Source organism: Canis lupus, chromosome 4 (genome assembly GCF_048164855.1).
Source record: "Canis lupus baileyi chromosome 4, mCanLup2.hap1, whole genome shotgun sequence".
Classification (NCBI taxonomy): Eukaryota; Metazoa; Chordata; class Mammalia; order Carnivora; family Canidae; genus Canis; species Canis lupus.
In genome coordinates this window covers 5,618,687-5,633,674 of record NC_132841.1, presented here as the reverse complement: position 1 = coordinate 5,633,674, position 14,988 = coordinate 5,618,687, and the positions used below count along the sequence as shown (strand labels likewise).

General features: G+C 35.2%; 1 protein-coding gene across 7 annotated transcripts in view; it reads right to left on the bottom strand.

Annotated features, from left to right (window-relative positions):
• Positions 1-14,988, bottom strand: part of ARID4B (AT-rich interaction domain 4B) — a 149,762-nt gene that overhangs the window by 73,624 nt on the left and 61,150 nt on the right. For all 7 annotated transcript variants that reach the window (XR_012029280.1, XM_072822988.1, XM_072822990.1 and 4 more), the window contains exons 4-6: positions 12,342-12,407; positions 8,311-8,401; positions 5,304-5,383 (exon numbers count right to left, since the gene is read on the bottom strand). Coding sequence is in view for 6 of the 7 variants with exons in the window: in XM_072822988.1 (XP_072679089.1) it covers positions 5,304-5,383; positions 8,311-8,401; positions 12,342-12,407 (237 nt within the window). In the remaining variant the exon portion in view is untranslated. The remainder of the gene's footprint in view (positions 1-5,303; positions 5,384-8,310; positions 8,402-12,341; positions 12,408-14,988) is intronic.

Here is a 14,988-nt window from a genome sequence, read left to right as displayed (position 1 = left end):
GTTCAATAGAAAATACACTGGAGAGATAAGAAATCTATATGTAAGGACCTAGCACTTGAATTGGAGCCAATTGAAAATCAAATTTCTTTTTGTTTAAAGGGAATCATATCTATAATATAGAATTCCTAATAAATAACAAGCAAAATAATCCAAAAAGCATCAACTGTTTGAAAAAAGGCTTTAGATAGGATATATTATTACTTTGTAAACATTTTCTGCAATAAACTGTTCAAAGAAAATGTAAAAATTGACTTTTCTACATTTAATTTTCCCTTCTTTTTCAATCTGCAGCATCAAATGTGGTACTTGATATGTAGATAATGATCAATGAGTAAACATTTCTTATTGTCAACTGACAGTTCATGTCAAACCCTTTGTCCCTCATCCCATCATAAAACAATGATTTCCAGGTGAGGAATTGGTTGTTGGTTAAAAACAGAATGAAGAAAAAAGTGATTTTGGAATGACTTCCTTCATTTCTCAATATCAGGTACTTCTTAGATTTTTCTTGCCATTACTTCCTGCAAAGGTTTATATAACTAAAAAGTTAATTATCAACTTGAAGATGCTATCCCAACCAACTGAATCCTCTGAATATCAATTTTTTATAATCCTACTTTTTCTGCATTTTTAAAACCTTCCACATAGTTGCTATCTCTTTCATCCCTCCAATTGAACCTCTGCTATTACAGAGCACTTCAGACTTCTCAAAGTTAGAAACCAGGGTGTTATACAAAAGGGCATATATACATCAACTCAGATTTTTTTAAGAAAATCAGATATCGGGGATCCCTGGGTGGCTCAGCGGTTTAGCGCCTGTCTTCAGCCCAGGGCGTGATCGTGAAGTCCCTGGATCGAGTCCCATGTCGGGCTCCCTGCATGGAGCCTGCCTCTCCCTCTACCTGTATCTCTGCCTCTCTCTCTCTCTCTGTGTCTATCATGAATAAATAATTAAAATCTTAAAAAAAAAAGAAAATCAGATATCTAAATATAAACTAATGTTAATATTTAAGAGGAAATTTTTGACTTTTATTTTTGAAACATAATTTTGTTCAAATGGTGAACTAAAATGTGAAAGGGGGGGCAGCCCCGGTGGCGCAGCGGTTTAGCGCCGCCTGCAGCCTAGGGCATGATCCTGGAGACCCTGGATCGAGTCCTATGTCAGGCTCTCTGCATGGTGCCTGCTTCTCCCTCTGCCTTTGTCTCTGCCTCTCTCTCTCTCTCAATCTCTCTCTCTCTGAATAAATAAATTTTAAAAAATCTTTAAAAAATAAAAGGTGAAAGGGGGAAGCATATTAATCTATGTTGCATGACTTATTAGAATATATATAAATGTACTTGAGGTACATAGATCTATCTATCCAAGAACAAAGAATATTGATATAGGTAAACAAAGTAAAGATCAATTCCCTCAGAAGACAGACAAAAACTATTAACTTTTATAGGGCATAAAATTTAATCTTTCAAAATTACTTTAAGTCAAGCATTTTAAAGGTATTTGGAGGGACGCCTAGGTGGCTCAGTTGTTTAAGCATCATTTGACTCCTGATTTCAGCCCAGGTCATGGTCTCAAGGTTGAGGGACTGAGTGCCATGTTGGGCTCTGCATTCTGCAGAGGGAGTCTGTTTGAGGATTCTTTCTGTCCCCCTCCCTCTGCTCCAATGCTCTCTGTCTCTCAAATACATAAATCTTTAAAAAACCAAAAACAAAACAAAAAAAAATTTGGAGGCAAAAGTTGGTCCAAATACAATTACAATAACATGCCAAACAAAATCTCTTTAGAAGTCATTTGTCATTAACTCCTAAGTATGCTTCCCAAGAACAAAAAATTTCAAAGTACTATATTTGGTAAGCAGAGAAAATAAATTAATCTGGATTCACTTTCTGCCAAGCTAACAGAAGATTAAATGCCCCACCTCACTCCCCTAAAATTAAGGTTGCTCTTTTGAAAGCAGACTTCTATTAAGGACTGTGATTTATATTTTAAGCATCTAGTAGTTACCAGTTACAAGAAAGAAAATATCCAGGATTTCTGATTTCTCTCACTATGTAATAAAGGGAACAGTAAAAAGCAGTATCTCTGTCCCTGGCCTCAAACCACATCCAGGAAAGTAGGAGTACCTTTATTTCAAATGAAAGAAAAGACTAAGGGAAGGGTAGAATGTGTCTTCTCTAAGCCTAAAGAGCAAAAAGCTGAGGCTCCCAGCTATACTGAAAGCTAAAAGAAAATCCCATAGGCTTAGGGGAAACATGCCTATGTCGCTGTTACCTAAATGTGCTGCAGGAAATAAGGCGCTGAGATTTTATCTAACCTTTCTTTAGAGTTTTCAACTGCATACAGTAAATGTACAACAAATACCAGCTGATGAAACTACTTCTGAATAATGTGCTCTGTAGAAATGCCTCAACAGAGAGGCAGCGGCAACACCCTCACTAAACGGGTAAGAGAGAACCAGTGATGTTAGTGCTGGAATTCAGACTGACGGAAGTGCTGCTGCAATCTCTTATCATGGAAATATTCAAATTTTTTAAGGTTTTACTTATTTATTCATGAGAGAAAGAGAGGCAGAGACACAGGCAGAGGGAGAAGCAGGCTCCATTCAGGGAGCCTGACGTGGGACTCGATCCTGGGTCTCCAGGATCAGGCCCTGGGCTGAAGGAGGCACTAAACCGCTGAGCCACCTGGGCTGCCTGGAAAACTTCAATTTAAGTCTTTTGGTTTGTAGCCTCTTAATGGAATTAATGACCCCAAACACTGCCAGTCTGATGTGGCTTTTTGCTGAAAGGCCAAACTTATCACTGATAATAACAATGCTTTGAGTAATCTTTCAACAAATTAAAAACATTTTCTGAAAATGTCAAAAATATCAAATAAAGGGAAGGAATACACAGATGGCAGATTAAATACATTCCTGGCCAATTATCACAGAATTCAGTACATTTATAATTGTAAAATACTTGACTGTTAGATTAATGCTCTTTCTCTTCCAACAGATGATAAGTTACTCAAAGATAAATTCCCTATTTGGCTTATCCAAGTAAAGTATCTCCAATACCTAACATAGCACCTGGCTTAAGAGAATGGGATAAGGAACAAATACACTAGTATTCCAAGTACCCTCTAGCAAAACATAAAGTCTAGCACATGTAGACACACACAGTAAAAGTGGTCCTCCTTGAAAGTGAGAAACACTGAGCTACCTGTTCAGATTACTTCAGTCTTTACACTACAACTGTCTTATGAGTTAATTCTCCTAACAAAAACAAATTATTTTAGATATTTCTCTGGAATAAATAAGTAAGGCACATGCCTTAACTAAGCAGATGAAAAATCAAGTCTTCAAGCCCCCATATTCACTCACTATATATATCTATACATATGTTCTAAGGCAATGAAATTATTTCTAAGGATTATATAAACTTGGGGGGCACCTGGCTGGCTCATTTGGAAAAGTGTGCTCTCAGGGTTGCAAGTTTGAACCCCATACTGAATGTAGAGATGACTTAAATAAATAAAACGTTAAAAAAAGAAGAATTCATAAACTTATAAAGAATTGTTAACTTCATCAGTGCAAAAAGCCATATTCACTGCAAATTCTAAAGCTGTATGTACTTCCTATATTTAAACCTTTGCATTTTAACAAATATTTACTGAAGGCTTTTGTGTAGAAACAGCACTGGGAAAAGAAGAGCTTATCGAAATGACAAAAACATGGCTATTACCCCCAAAACAGCTTAAAATCTTACAGGGAAAACAAGAAAAGTAATAAAAAAAAAAAAAAAAAAAAACACTATCAAATAAGAATAAAAGAAGTGCCAAAGGATCAAAGGACAAAGGGATCAAATTTGGTTAGAAAGCTCATGAAAGACATCATGGAGGAACATTAAGAGAAGCAGTGCTCAGCAGAAACCAAGAAAAGAATATGAACCATAATCTGAAAATACCAAGTAGTCTTATAAGACAGAAGTACAGGGAAATGGGGCACCTGGCTGGCTCAGTCAGAAGAGTATGTGACTCTTGATCTCGGGGTTGTGAATTCGAGCCCCACGTTGGGTACAAAATTTTTTTTAAAAAATGAAAAGAAAAAAGAAGTACAAGGAAATGGTACAATATAATACTGAAAAAATAGGCCAGACTGTAATACACAGAACCTATTCCAAAAAAAAAAAAAAAAAAAGAACCTATTCCAAAGTCTGAGTTGCAATAGGAACTCAATTAATTAAGGGAAATGAAAATATTTTCAAAACAAGAAAACATAAAATAAAGTCTAATAGTTTAATATTAAAATGTCCCCAAAGAAACACAGTTCTAAATAGTGATAAGAAAAAAAGAAATCATAGTTTGGCCACACTGTGCGTTAATTAACATTTATAGGCTGGACTAGAGATTGTAACACTTTAATAATGTGTCCATTTTAGAAATTCTGGATTGCAAGCTACTAATGTACAAAACTTTGTGAACCCTCCCTCCATTCTTAGTAACTTAACACCTTTCAGTTCTAGAGCATGGCTTTGGTTTTAGAAAACACTGGTTTGAGAACCAGCTCTGACCATCAGTTTCACCATCTGTAAATTGAAGATAATAATGCTATCTACTTCACAATGTTGTGAATGTGATGATGCAAGTAAAGCAGTGAGCAAAGTCCTGGCAAATATAAGCACTTCATTTATCCATCGAACTACCATGTATTCAGTTCCTACTCTATGCCAGGCACTGTTTTAGGAAATGGGGACAAGTGGTGAAGAAGACATAAAATCCCTGCCTTATGACACATTCTAGTGAGGAAGGCAGGCAATAAACAAATAACTAAGCACATATACATATCCTGAAGTCCGAGAATGATACAAGCTATGAAGAAAACTCAATCAATCTAAAAGGCAGGGACTAATTTAGAAAGGGCAGACAGGCAAGGCATCTTTGAGGAGGGGCTATAATGTCAGCCAGTAATGGTAGTAGTAGTAAGAGACTGCTTATAATATCTACAGATCATTTAATGATCAAAGGGTTCAAATGAATTATAAACCAAACATCTCTTTTCTATAATTATTTAAAATTAGAGTCTACATAAAAGTTGCCTAAAGATAATAGTTTAAACAAGCTCATTTCATTTTCACTGTGGACAAACAGTAAAGTATCACCTGGTGCTCAAACACAAGGCCTTAAACAAGATTTACAGACTACATGATAATGGTATTAATGAATTTTTCTGAATGACATGTAAGTTGCTTGAGTTGAGAAAGAAAATATGCTCCCCCCTAATACAAAATATTGAAACATGGTCATTCATTAAATGATTACTTACTTCACTTTCAGCAAAATGCCTCTCTCCCTTCAGGCACAGTGAAGATCGTCTCAGTGTCTTCTCATCTCCATCATCAAAAACTACGAGAGAAAGTAAAATGGAAACTATTGAAGGATTTTTCAAAAATTAAGAAGACAATATAAATTATCATTTAATTTTCTGAGTGCAAAGAGAACTATTATTTCAGAAGATAGCATTTGAAATTCAGTTCACATTTTTTTAACTGACAACTTCAAAACTTTTTTTTTTTTTTTTTATGATAGTCACAGAGAGAGAGAGAGGCAGAGACATAGGCAGAAGGAGAAGCAGGCTCCACACACCGGGAGCCCGACGTGGGATTCGATCCTGGGTCTCCAGGATCGCGCCCTGGGCCAAAGGCAGGCGCCAAACCGCTGCGCCACCCAGGGATCCCATTAACTGACAACTTCAAATACAGTGTATGTTTTCCCATTTCTAATGATAAAGAAATAATATACCTAAAATGAAAATATCTTCCCTGACCAGAAAATATTAAACAAAAATAAGAAGTTAACATTTTAGGAAGAAACCATTAAAATGCTAATTAACCCTTTTCAACATGGTAAAGGAAAGTTTTCCAACTGGTGAATTCTGACAGATTTACCAAAAAACAGAGTACAAATTTATATATTCAGACAGATCCTAAAAAATTACTCTGCTTTTACTATTTAAAGCAGGTTCCTAAACCTGAGCACTGCTAACATTTTGGGGCAGCTAACTCTTTTTCATGAACCACTATAGGATGAACAGTATAGGATATTTAGCAGCTTCCCTGGCCTCCAGCCACTAGATGCCACTAGTGGCTCCCCACTTGTGACAACCAAAAATGTCTAAGGACATTGCCAAGTGTTCCCTGGGTGACAAATTTGCTCCCCATTGAAAAATATTTATTTAAAGAACTAAAATGGAAGGAAGGAAGGAAGGAAGGAAGGAAGGAAGGAAGGAAGGAAAGAAGGAAGGAAGGAAGGAAGGAAGGAAAGAGAGAGAGAGAGAAAGAAAGGAAACTTACACCAAATTTACTGTAAGTTTATACATACACAGAACATATGCACATTTAGGTTATAATTTTTAGCATATACTTACATCCCTCACAAATCATGGGGAAAACATACCTCTGTTTTAAATAAAATTACGAGGCTTTGATTTTAGAAATAGCAGTTTTTACCTAAGTAACAAGATTAGTTTCTTTAAGTGAAACTTTATGTGAGACCAGATAAGTAACTTTTAGTTACTTATTTTTTAATGTTGTAACTAAATTCAAGGATAAAAATGCCACATTTAAGACTGACTATCGTACATAATTACCACCTAGACTTACTGCACAGAACATACTCAGTCTTGTTACCTACATGAAGCCAAACTTTCCTGTTTCAAATTAAAATTTCCCTTCTCTTCACCAAATTTTTTCTCATCCAACAAAAATATAAACAAAACTCATCTAAACTATTTCTAAGCTCCATCAAAATTTGACATCGAAGACATTTTAATTACTCTCATCTATGAGGTATTATAAGAGTAGGAATTATTCCCATTCAATTTTATTATTATATTATTATACCAGTATATCTACTATCGATTGGGGGGGGAAATCTGACATTTTACAATGTTCAAAAAAAAAAAATGTAGGTGAAATAAACAGCTACTTGCAAAACAAAACTATAAATTGAAGAATATAAGGGAATATGAATTTGTAATACTGACAGAAAGAAGCCCTTTTAAAGATTCAAAACTAAAACTACAAAGGAAAAGGTGACCACAGGAAAAACTGACAATATGAAAACTGACAGCAGAGATAAAACTAAAGCAGCAACAGAAGAAAAACACTTGCAACTAAGGTATTCAGGGGTTAATATTCAGAATATGTAAAGATCTTGTGTCCTAAAAATAAGAAAATATAACCATCCCAACAGGACAAGGGAGAGACTGGGAAGATACTAGAAGATGGTAATTCAAAAGGAGTGTTTGGGTGGCTCAGTCATTTAAGCCTCCAACTCTTGGTTTTGGCTCAGGTCATTATCTCATGGACCATAAGATCAAGCCCCAAGTTGGGCTCTGCTCTCAGTGGGGAGTCTGCTTGAAGATTCTCTCTTCCTATCCCTCCCCCCAACTTGCACACACGTGCTTTCTCTAAAATCAATCAATCAATCAATCTTTAAGGAAAAAAGATGGCAAGTCAAATGAGTGAAAATGCAAATAAAATGATATTCCCTTCAATAAACATGAAAAAATATATCACTAGTAATCACAGGAGGAGAGTATTAAAACAAAACTGAGATACTACTCTCTATCCAGATGGGCAAATATTTTCAAGATTACTAACATCAACTTTTGCCTGGGCTGGGAATATGGCTGCACTCATACACTGTCCACAGAAGTATAAATGAATACCGTCTTCTAGGAAGGCAGTTTTGACTCCCTACTTAAGTTTTAAAGTATATTTCACTTCACTATGCCTCATCCTTACATACACATTACATCAGAGACATACAAGAATAATATGCATGTACAAGACACCCAACCCAGCATTTATTGTAATAGCAAGAAAACTGGCAACATCATCAGTAAAAGAAAATAAAGTATAGTATATCAAATGTTATGAAACCTACTACAATTAGTAGAAATTTCTTTTCACAACATCATGAACATACTAAAATGTACATTTTAAAATGGTTAGTAAGATAGAAAAAAATTTCTCTAAGATACACTTTGAAGTGAAAAAGCTACAAATTCAACTGTATAATATATATACTAATTTCAAATTATACTTTATACACACACTTATGAAATAAAAATTCTAAAGACATGGAAAGATTAAAAAAAAAAAAACATTAACAGCAAAAACAAAAACAACAACAAAAAAAAAACAAAAAAATCCATCTAGAAAACATTAACAGTAAGAATATCTATGGCATTAGGAGAAGAACTATATCAAGGAAATTTTTATTTGTATTATCTTTGAAAATAATTTTTAAAAGCTTTATCCCCTTACCTACAGTGTACCAACTTGCATCTGTTAATTTATTGATAACAGCTTCCTGATATGCACCATCAAGATTCTTCACTTCCACAATAGCTCCAACCTAGAATATTTTTTAAAAAGTTAGAAAAACTTTTAGAAGACAAATGAACAAACAAAAACCTGGCTTCTATTTTTTTTTTTAACCGAGTCCATGGTGGTGAAGAATAAAAAAACTACTGATGTGATTTGTCTTAAGGTAACAGCAGCTTTTATTTACCACTGTTTTTATATCATTACTAAAAAGGTCAACATAGTAAAAAAAAAAAGGTAAATAATATCTAAATATTTTATGAAATCAGGTTTTGCTCTTACAACCTCCCTGAGAAGTTCTGGGAGTCTTCAGAGGTCCCCCAGACCACACTTTGAGAACCACGATCTATGAAAAGTGACTAGTCTTACCACATACTACCACTCCTCCTTCGAAGAGGCTGGGGATCAGTATAAACAGTTAAGAAAGAGCTTTGATATCTCCTTAAGAGTTATAATGTACCACTAATAACAAGCATTTGAAATATTTTCAAAATGCCAATAATTACATTTATATGGTCTTTGTGTAACTACATCAAACTAAGAAGCTTTTGCACAGTGAAGGATATTATCAACAAAATGAAAAGGGAACCTAGTGAATGGGAGAAAATATTTGCAAATCATATATCTGATAAGAGGTTAATTATCCAATATATATATAGAGAGAGAACTCCTATAACTCAACAGCAAAAAAACAAACAATCCAATTAGAAAATGAGCAGAGGATCTGAACATTTTTCCAAAGACACACACATGGCCAACAGGTACATATAAAGATGCTCAACATCACTAATCATCAGGGAAATGAAATCAAAATCACAATGAAATACCACCTCACACCTGTTAGAAGGCTATTACCAAAAAGACAACAAAAAGCAAGTGTTAGCAAGGATATGGAAAAAAGGGAACCCTTGTGCACTGTTGATGGGAATATAAAGTAAATTGGTACAGCCACTATAGTAAATAATATAGAGGCTTTTAAATTAAAGATAAAACTATGACCCAGCAATTCCACTACTGGGCATCTATCCAAAGAAAATGAAAGCATTGGGGTGCTTTGGTGGCTCAGTCAGTTAGGCATCTGCCTTCCACTCGGGTCGTGATCTCAGGGTCCTGGGATTGAGCCCCACATTGGACTCCCTGCTATGCTTCTCCCTCTGTCCCTACTCCTGATTGTGCACTTTCTCTCTCTCAAATAAATAAATAAAACCTTTAAAAAAAAAAAAGAGGAAGAAAATGAAAACACTAATCCAAAAAGATATCAGCACCCTTATGTTCACTGCAGCATTATTGACAATAGCCAAGATATGGAAGCAACCTAAGTACTCACTAGTGGATGCATGGATACAGAGAGGGGGGAAAAAAAGAAAGGGGTGTGTGTGTGTGTGTGTGTGTGCCATAAAAAGGAAGGAAATCTGGCAGCCCCGGTGGCTTAGCGGTTTAGTGCCGCCTTCAGCCCAGGGCATGATCCTGGAGACCCAGGATCAAGTCCCACATCAGGCTCCCTGCATGGAGCCTGTTTCTCCCTCTGCCTCTGTCTCTGCCTCTTTCTCTCTCTCTTTGTAATAAATAAATAAAATCTTTTAAAAAAAGAAAAAAAAGGAAGGAAATCTTGCCATTCTGGGACAACATGGATAGGCTATGAGGACATTATGGTAAGAGAAATAAGTTAGAGAAAGACAAGTGTCATATGCTCACTTATATGTGGAATCTAAAAACAAACAAAGAGAAGCTCATAGACACAGAGAATGGACTGGTCATTGCCAGAAGGTGGGGAGGGAGTGGGGAGTGGGCAAAATAGGTAAAAGTGGTGTAAACATACAAAATATCATAAAATAAGTCCTAGGGATGTAATGTACAGACAGCATGGTTACCACAGTCAATAATACTGTATTGCATATCTGAAAGTTACTAAGAGAGTAAATCTTAAGAGTCTCTATCACAAGCAAAAAAAAAAAAAAAAGAAAGAAAGAAATTTCAACTATGTATGATGATGGATGTAACGAGGCTTACTGTATTGATCAAACATCGAATCATTATGTTGTACACCTGGAACTAATATAATGGTATACGTCAATCATACCCCCAATAAAAATAAAATACAAGTATATGGTCTTTATGGTGATAACAAAAAATAAACTTGTTCAGAGAAAGACTGTTAGCCCCACACAATGCCCAAAATGGGGAAGGAGATGCTGGGGAATTTTAACAGAGCCTTTATTAAATGACTATAGTCAAATACATGGTACCATTTTTTTGTTTAATAAGTAGTCTAGGTATTATATTTCATGTGAACTCATTAGAAAATATATTGAGATCAAATGACCATCACTTTTGGTAGGTTTATTTCCTCGAAGAGAAACATCCAAATGCTGACACTTTTTAAAGCTATGGAAGTACACAGGGAACAATTCAAAATCTATACACATACCAAAAAAAAAAAAAAGAAAGAAAAGAACAAAACACTTCAACAATCTTGGGATCAAAATTTAATATACCTGCCTATGTCAAAATCAAGATGGTCCTAAGCCCTAACCATAGACAAAAAACAATTTAATAAAGTAAGAAAAACCAAACAAGTAAAATAAACCAACTGTGCCATAAAGAAGCAGGAGCAGAAGGAGAAAAAAAGGGCTTGAGGATACAAAGTGGTTGCCTTTTCTATCTCTTCACAACACTAGGCATATTTTGTAGCTGGTCAGAACTGGCCCCAGCCACATGAACAGGGAGGGCAGCTGGAGCTATGCTGGTGTGCTGGTGCTTCCAAGGCAAAAATGCAAATATTGTACAGAAGTGTTTGGGTTCTGAACATTCAGAAGGTACATGATTCATATACAGGGGGGTAAGCCTATCAGAATTTTGATTCTGCCATTACTGGCTGGCATGGCCAGATTACCGCCTTTAGTGTCCTCTTCTCTAAAGAGCTGTTAGGATTATATAAGATTATATGAGCAAAAGACCTAGCACAGCATTAGCACATACTAAGTGCTATTTAAATTAATGGTGGCAAAAATAAATAAATAAATAAAATACATCAATGGTGGCACGCATCACATTTTAAGTATACATGTTTTGTCTTTTGTCCCTGCAAATGATGAACATGTGCACGTAACATTAAAGATGGCACCTACAAAACAGAAATGGTGGAAAACAATTTTTATAAGGCAAGATTTTTTTAAATTACAAGTGTTATTAGCTCTCTTTAGTACCCACTAAAGCTCTGGGGATTCAATTAAAGTCTTTAAATCAACCATAAACAAACAACTGGCAGATACACATATGTAATTCCTCCAAAAGTATAGCTGCAGTAAAGGATTCTTTTTGCATCTATAGATGTTTCTTCAGTTCTGTTAGCATTTCTTAAAACTCACCCAGGCAGGCCACTGTCCAATTTTTAAACATTAGAAAGGGCCAAAGAGCACACAGTGGCTACCCATACATTCCCTTTAGCTTGTTCACTAGTAGAAAATAGAACAGTACCTATTTCACCCGCCAGTGAGAAGAAAATAATGCAAATAAATAAATCTATATGTAACATGCTTATCACTTTAATAATCACCTGACAACCCTTACAAAATTCCATTTGCCTATAATTGCTTCAAAGAATTAGCACTAGCTCTGAGGTTAACATGTTGGGTTTTTGTCCTCACTATTCACATCATCACAGAACCTCCATCACTTAATCTGTAATTCATCACCTATTAATTCTGGAAGTGCAACATGGTGAAATGCAAACAGATGAGTAAATAAAAAGCATTCAATGTTTCTTCTATGTTCACTTCATTTCTGAACACAGATTTTCCTATCGCAAAAAAGTTTCACTGAACATTCTATTGTTTTCTACTGGTCTATTTAGAGAGAATCATGTTTATCAACTCATAACAGCAAATGAATTAAAAAGAAATAACCATGTATAATTATTAATGTTTCCCATTGAAGTATTAGAATTAATAATGAATAAATAAATGAGTTACCTTCAGTGGGCCCTTTATGTGGTCATCCTGAACTTCCACTGTTGAAGAATCATGTCTAAATGTTACCTAAAGATCACAAATTTAATTAGCAACAAACCCACACAAAAAAATCAGGTGATGCAAACTCATCAACATATGAATGCATTTTCACTACAAATAATCCATCACAGCTATCTAGTGTATATAAAATCTCAATCCCTAAGTAGATTAACTGAAAATTTTATTGAACAATTTCCCAGACTAAATCAGTTGGTGTTTCACGTATTAGACTTTATTCAATACCATTAGCTATAATTTTAGTAGTATCATTTCTCTTCCTAAAACAATGAGGGGGAAAAAACAGGTGGAGACCTTAGGCTATTAGGTCCTTTATCATTCTGTGAAGGCCTAGTTTAATAATAAGTAGTAGAAACAAACATTTACTGAGAGTTAAGCATCAGGATCAAGCATCAAACATCTAATCTTTACAACAACCTTACTAGGTAGGTATGACTGTTCCCACTTTGTTGATAATAAAACTGAGAAGACTAAGTAACCAGTCCAAAATCACAGAACTGGTACATCTTACAGCTGAGATTCAAACTCAGGCAAACTCCAGAATTTTACTGTACTCTCTATCAGTACAGAAATCAGAGAATGGGAAATCAGATGTGAGGAGATTAAGTTAAAATAGGGGCTCAAGTTTAAATACTTCACTAGTTAGTGAAGAATAAGATAGCTTCCAGGATTCAATGTAGAAAAAGTTGTTTTCCCTATACAAAGCAAGAGTTCTTACAGGGACTGAACCATCAACATGGTCTTATCAGATGTCTTTGGTAATTGATCTATGTAATATACTCACAAACCAGTTATTGAAGAGATGTCACAGCATCCTAGGCATTTTTGTCTCACACAAAAGCGTTACCAGGCTTTATTCAAATTATATGTTTAGGTATCTCTGTCACTCACTTAGACTGTAAGCCATTTTACAATTGAGATCAGATTTTTTAACACTAGAGTTTCAATACCTAATATAGTGCTTAGCATATAGTAAATGTTTAATAAATGAAAACTGATTAAGGAATAAAAGTACATCAACAAATTGTTGAAATGTATTAACTCTGAATCATAAACCAGAAGAGAAGTATACAACTATATCTGTTGAGAAAATAATTTGAATTATAAACAGATTTTTAGAGTAGCCAAAAAAATTAGCAAGTTTTAGATGTTCATTATTTACAAGGCACAAGGTACTGGTACTCTGTGCTATCAACAGAGGCAGTAGAGACCAACAGTTCTCTCTCTTCCTTTTATTAATAGGAAGAAATGGCAGGAGTGAGACATGCCATTTAGCTGGTTCATTCATATACTGCAACATCCAGCTAAGACTGCAAGTCAGGGCTAAAATCCAGCCTGTGCTCTGCAAACCAAAGCATGGGTCCTGGAATAAAACTGCTCCTGTCCAAAAGGAACACCTTTTTCTAACACGGAAGTCTTACCTGCATGACAAGCTCTGCTAAAGAGGCTATCTACCAGGAAGGAGGGCTTTTGTCTAATTCACAGTAAGGTGTTGCAATGTGCTCACAGGAGTTCTGTTTGGAAGAGTGAGGAAACTGATAAAAAAAAAAACTTTCTCTTCATTTCTGAGATAGTAGTGGTAAAAAAAGAATGCTCAGGGAATACCAGTGTGTGAAATCAGAACAGGGAATGCCACTATGAGAACACTGTAAGAGTACCCAGAAAAATCAAATCACTAAAGAGCTCACAGTCACCACACATGTGAAAACTAAAGGCATGGTGTGGCCAAGACTAGACTCCTACAGGTTTGCCATTAATTTAAAGGTCTTATCACAATGGATCTTAAGTAGGAGTATAAATCAGAACTACCCAGGAAGCTTTTTTCAATACATTCATGCAGAAGGAAAGAGCCTACGATACATGGAAAAAGCTCCAGAAGAAAATGTGAAACACTCCAATGGACATACAACAGGCTCTGTGGCCTGTTTAACTTGGTGGTATTCAAACCAATGTTTTACAGGGTATCTGGTAAACTGGACTATAATTCCCTTGAGGACAAAGATCAGGTCATCTTCATATCCCCCATCCTCCTTCCCACCAAATAGGCCTGCCTAACCTGCACAGTTTACCACTCAGTAAATAACTGACAAATGAATAAATATCTACTTTCAAATATTTCACTTGTCCTATATTTTTCAACACTGATAATTTACTAAAATATAAACAATTACATTTCTTCTTCTGCATTACCTGAGACAAAACGTAAGTATTTAAGAAAGGTCTTTTAAAGAAACGTAGAGAATAAGGAAAATAACAACTAGATCTATCGTATTTTATTGTTATCTAAAATACCATCAATTATAAATCACATCTCAATCTGATGGTTAAAATGGTGAGAGGGGGGTCTAAAGTTAAGAATTAAACTACATGACTTCTAAGATCCTTTCCAGCTCTAAAAGGTTAACAACACAAACAGTACCAAGTCTATACTGAAATGGCACTCAAAATACCAATTTGTAATAAGCTAACTTCATTCTAATTAGAATACTTTAAAACCCCAAATAATGTGTTGTTTTCAGGTATTTGACAACCCTTATATGAAAACTAAACTCTTCTTGCAGGAAAAAAAGTCTTAAATCACCTCCCCAAC